General features: G+C 37.5%; 1 protein-coding gene across 1 annotated transcript; it reads right to left on the bottom strand.

Annotated features, from left to right (window-relative positions):
* Positions 1 to 69: 69 nt before the first annotated feature.
* LOC145775436 (pyruvate dehydrogenase protein X component, mitochondrial-like) lies at positions 70 to 4,771 on the bottom strand. Its single transcript, XM_082586735.1, has 10 exons — positions 4,616 to 4,771; positions 4,027 to 4,104; positions 3,667 to 3,767; positions 2,984 to 3,174; positions 2,734 to 2,832; positions 2,401 to 2,524; positions 2,087 to 2,237; positions 1,460 to 1,632; positions 1,049 to 1,158; positions 70 to 589 (listed from the first exon to the last, which is right to left on the bottom strand). The coding sequence occupies exons 1-10, from the start codon at positions 4,695 to 4,697 to the stop codon at positions 307 to 309; spliced, it is 1,392 nt and encodes a 463-aa protein (XP_082442861.1). The 5' UTR covers positions 4,698 to 4,771; the 3' UTR covers positions 70 to 306.
* Between the last annotated feature and the right edge of the window lie 47 nt (positions 4,772 to 4,818).

Below are 4,818 nucleotides of genomic sequence, written 5' to 3'. Positions count from 1 at the left end.
GAACATGCGAGCCATGTTTCAAGCATTCCGTCGATGCCATCAGTGACATCGCGTATTTGACAAGATTGGTATCATCTGAAGCGTGACCGCTACAGTATTTTGTATTTACGAAAACGCATAAATATTAAATATACTATTAAACTGATAGTCGGTAAAGTTGCAGCGCATTGGAACCTAAGTGATGTCAGACAACGCTATGCTATAGCCTTGTCACACATATCTGTCTGGCTGCGATGAGTAGGCTACGACGTGGGTTTAGCTGATTATGCAAGGTAAAAATGTGCTTTTTCTTCGTGTAGTTAAGTGTCACAGCAAACCCAAAATCAAAGGATTTTCAATGTTTCGCTTAAATGTTTGAAGAAACTTAGTGGCAAGTTCATCGTCTACGACACGTGCGTCACTGCTTAACGTCACCGTCATGACGCTTTGTACGTCAGGTTTATCTTTATTCACGTCGGCGTCGTCATCAAAGTCTACTAGGCGCGGGGAGGAAGTCAACCTGGTTCCGCCAACGGCCATGATGCATGCTTGGGGTGGGTTGATCACGGCAGTGAATTCTCGTATACCAAACATTCCCAAGTTGGAAATCCTGAAGACCGAAAATTGTAACTTATTGGAATGTTTCGGTCAAACTAACTTTAGGTTGTATTTCGAGTGTAGCAAGACAGCGATAGACACGTGTTTTGCCCATGAGGCTGGGCTTATAAGTATCGTACCACTCATTCATGGCACAGTCCTCAACCGCTGCTTTTGGCAGTCAATTGAATCCTAGTTGAACAATTATTAAACGAATTAAGAATAAATAAAAGAAAACAATTAAACTATAGACTTGCCATGCAGAAACATTAAACGTCCACACTGAGCACAACTTTTTATCCTTTGGTAATTCGCAATGAAAAACCTATTCTAGCTACAATCAAGTAATATCACTTCCTTATTAAAATTTAAACAACAGTTTTCTTAATCTTTGTTCGAACATTTCACAATGCTTTGAATCTTCGCTCTATACATTCTTGATATGATGGTAATACAAACAGCAACAACATACGTAAAGGTGCCCCCTTGAAATTCTTGGGGTCGTAATTTTCCTTCCCTTGCTCTTCCAGCCAGCTCACGTATTTCAGCCCCAATCTCAGACAGGCCTTTGCTGGATGCATTCTGGTGTGAATGACAACATGTTAAAGAACAATAAATTGTAAAATCTAACAACATGGCCAAACACTACTTTTATGATTAAAGCAGTGTTTCCCAAACTTTTCTTTAAAAGCGCCCCCCCCCCCCTGGACAACGAACAGAGTATCAAAAGCCCCTTCGACAAAAAAAGTAAAACCAATATTATTTTCCAGTCATCACAACTTAAAGTTCAACTCTATTGAGACGGATTTTCAGTATTCTTTATTGATGCTGACTTGGCAAATTAATGTCCATTCTGAAACAGGGCACTAAACGTTCAACGTACTTTTATGATTGGAGTGATCAACCCCCCATCTGTGGCGACAGCTACCGATACGTCGATGGTAGGCATGTGCTCTATGGCGCCATCTACCAGCTGGCTGTTGACTTCAGGGACTTGCCGCAGAGTATGAGCAGCGGCTTTGATGATGAAGTCGTTGACAGAAAATTTGATGCCTTCTGCGAAATCAATACATCGGTGGCTTTACGACACTTTCACGCACAATATTATGGAGTCGATTATCACCAGTCATAAGTTTAAACACGCTTTGGCTTCTCATGCAGTATTTGAAACTATTTGATTTTTATCTAGCAATGCAAGTCAACTCAAAGATAATCACGATTTTTCTTATCGAATCCAATCTCCGACACATGTAAGCCATATCTATGATAGCAATTCTATCCGTTATTTTTGAAAGCGAATTTAACTTTTAACAATGTAGAATACATGATGTGAAAAACAAAAACAGATCATTTTGGTGCTTTAAATACGACTTTTAATGTTGCACACGATGCCACTGCGCATCATAAAGAAATAAATGTCGAAATCAAATATGCGTTGTCAACAAAAGAGGTATACACAGTTGCAAATGATTGAAATATTACTAAACTATTCACTTGTTTCTCATCTCACCTCGAAGCAATTCCTTTCTCAAAGTCAGTATTTTGGTGATGGCGCAGTCAACCGAGGAATAAGCATGCGGGATTTGCTGCTTTGATTCCGTAAGGCGCTTGGCAATGATTTTTCTGACATTGCTCAATTCCAAGTCAACAAAGTTATCCTCCTGGAAGACATGAAGACAATAGTACTGACATAGATCATGGAATGCCGTGCATCCGTGTAATCGGTTGGTACGCCTAGCAATAGCATCCCATAATGTCCTCAAGCTAATACACGACCTTTCAAAGTGCAGTCAAACTTGTAAGGTTTTATCGTTCGATACATACCGAAATTGTTTGTTTGACAGTGGTAGAAGGTTTCGGCTTTGTAGTGGCCGGAGATGGCAAACGAGCTTCTCCCACGTAATTCTTCGCTTTAATGTTATTTGTTGCAATATATTTCAATACATCTCTGCAGAACAAAAAACTCTTGATTACAAGTAGCGTACAAAACTCAATCTAAATCAGAAAAACTTCAACAAATATAATTAAAGCTTTCGATCAATTGATGTTAAGATAAATGATCATAAAATGACACTACTGATGACTTTCAAGGTAAACTATGTTCTGCTGTACGTACTACGGCACTTACGACGCATAAGCAAAAAAACTATCACTCACCCTTTCAAAATTAAACCTTTCGGTCCGGTCCCTGTCACTTTGCTGGATTCAATGTCGTAGTGTTGAAGGTTTTGTCGCACAGCAGGTGACAGCTGAAGGCTAAAAATTAAGCACACACTTCAACTAACAGCCTCCTGCAACTTCAATGCTGATTGGCGTTAAAATTCAACCAAACTAACAGCACAACCAATTCATTGACAGAATGATTGCATTGCAAACAAACCTCATGGTATCGGTAAGAATTTTCTACCTTGTTTTAGAACTTGGTATCACGTCAGGGACTATTTTAGTGCCACTCTCAGGAGGTGGCGTGGGTGATGTTTGTGTGAAGGAGGAGGAACTTGTCACGTCCATAGCAGCTGCTTCCTTGATGTCCTCTCCTTCCTCAGCCAAGATCGCGATAGGGACATTGATCTTCACATTAGCGGTCCCTCCTGGCACCTACAGATGAATACAAATTTATTTTGAAGAGTTAAACTGCTTGCATTTTTTAATGGAGTCTTGAGTGTTCACTACTAAAGGTTGTTTCAATGCAAATTTACGCCAAACTGGATTATGGTAAAAATACGTTTCAGAATAGTTTTGTAGAGTTTCAAGAAATGGAATATCATGTTAGAATATAACAGTAAACGCACTTCAAACCAAGAACCTAGCAAATTGACATCTTGCTTATTGCTGTTAATGAAGAATGTTAAGCAACAGAGTTCTAACTGTCAGTGCAAGGGGTTGGACACCACAAAAAGCTGTTGATTCTTAACTCCAACCTGAAAGAATGTCGAAGGAATAGTTTTATAAACACTTCAACCATACCAAGCTTTGTATGACTGGTGACTAGTTGATGAGGATTTATCTGGTAAAAAAATATAAAAAACGACAAGATATAGGCAAACAAATTTTTCAATCAACTCAAATACGTTTGTTACAAAAACAAACCAATATTTTCGCTAGAGTTCCATCCTCGTTCGATTCCATAGTAACAACAGCTTTATCCGTCTCCACCTCACACATAGCATCACCAACTTCCACAGGGTCTCCTAACCATTAACAAACGTCACGGTGCACGGGAACCAACCAATTTGTACTCATATTATACAAATTAGAAAATGTGGATTGAAAGATTTATTAACTTCATAACAATGGAACCAAAGATAATATTGCAATTTTTCGTCACCCGTCACTCAATGTTTACGAAATCTGTGTAATTCTAATAGAACTTTCAAATGTATATAATCATAAAACAATTATATAATATTGAATAATGTTTCCAAACTGAACAATAACGTTTATGCTCACCTTCTTCTAGAAGCCATTTAATAATAGTACCTTCCTCCATTGTAGGTGACAATGCAGGCATTTGTATTGACACTGGTGCTGCATAACATAAAAAGTTAAGTTGAATCATCTATTTTAAAATGAGCTTGGCCACAATTGAAATGTCTTGAAATACACGCTTGCATGTACCTAACAAACATACTTGGAATTAAATTCTTAAAATATCGGCAGTGTTCTTTTTCTTTTGGACTGTGATGTTATTTACCATACACCTTGTAATAATAAATCTTCAATAAAAATAAAAACATTGAAAGTAGCAGTTTTTAGAGCATGGGTTTTTGAAGGGTTTGGTGGATAAACTAAGTTGCAAGAAAGAATGACAGGAAAAGTTTTCATAAAGAATTAACAATCTTTTTCAACTATTGACATCAAAAATTCTTTGTTCATACATATATCTTACACAAAAATATTACATTTTCTGTCAATATATAAGCAAACTTTTTATAATTTAAGCAGCTCAATGAGTTGTGTAAGAACCTGTTACAAAAATAGCATCAATCAAACTTTTGTTCTCATTTACAAAATGATACTAAAAGCATAGCCTACTCACCATAGAATGCTGGCTTGGTGCACACATTTCTACTTCTCACTGCATGACCAAAGCATGCTCTTAATATACGAGCACTTGACATAACAATGCAACAGATGATGCAAAAGATAAATTGCACTATTTACGATATCATGGTCTAGAAATAAAACAAACAAAATCAAGAAATGGTAGTGCTCAGCAATGGGAGGTAAACTTACCAACCT

This window comes from Aplidium turbinatum, chromosome 1, assembly GCF_918807975.1.
Source record: "Aplidium turbinatum chromosome 1, kaAplTurb1.1, whole genome shotgun sequence".
Taxonomy (NCBI): Eukaryota; Metazoa; Chordata; class Ascidiacea; order Aplousobranchia; family Polyclinidae; genus Aplidium; species Aplidium turbinatum.
The sequence above is the reverse complement of the archived record's forward strand: the minus strand, read 5'-3'. Positions and strand labels throughout refer to the sequence as shown.

Bases quoted from the DNA above. Each gene is read 5' to 3' on its own strand.
- LOC145775436 (XM_082586735.1), bottom strand. From the start codon at position 4,697: ATGTCAAGTGCTCGTATATTAAGAGCATGCTTTGGTCATGCAGTGAGA. The intron at 2,525-2,733 runs GTGAGTGATAGT...TTTGTTCTGCAG, and splicing joins AAAGGTTTAATTTTGAAAGG to AGATGTATTGAAATATATTG. The intron at 2,238-2,400 runs GTATGTATCGAA...CATGTCTTCCAG, and splicing joins CTGTCAAACAAACAATTTCG to GAGGATAACTTTGTTGACTT.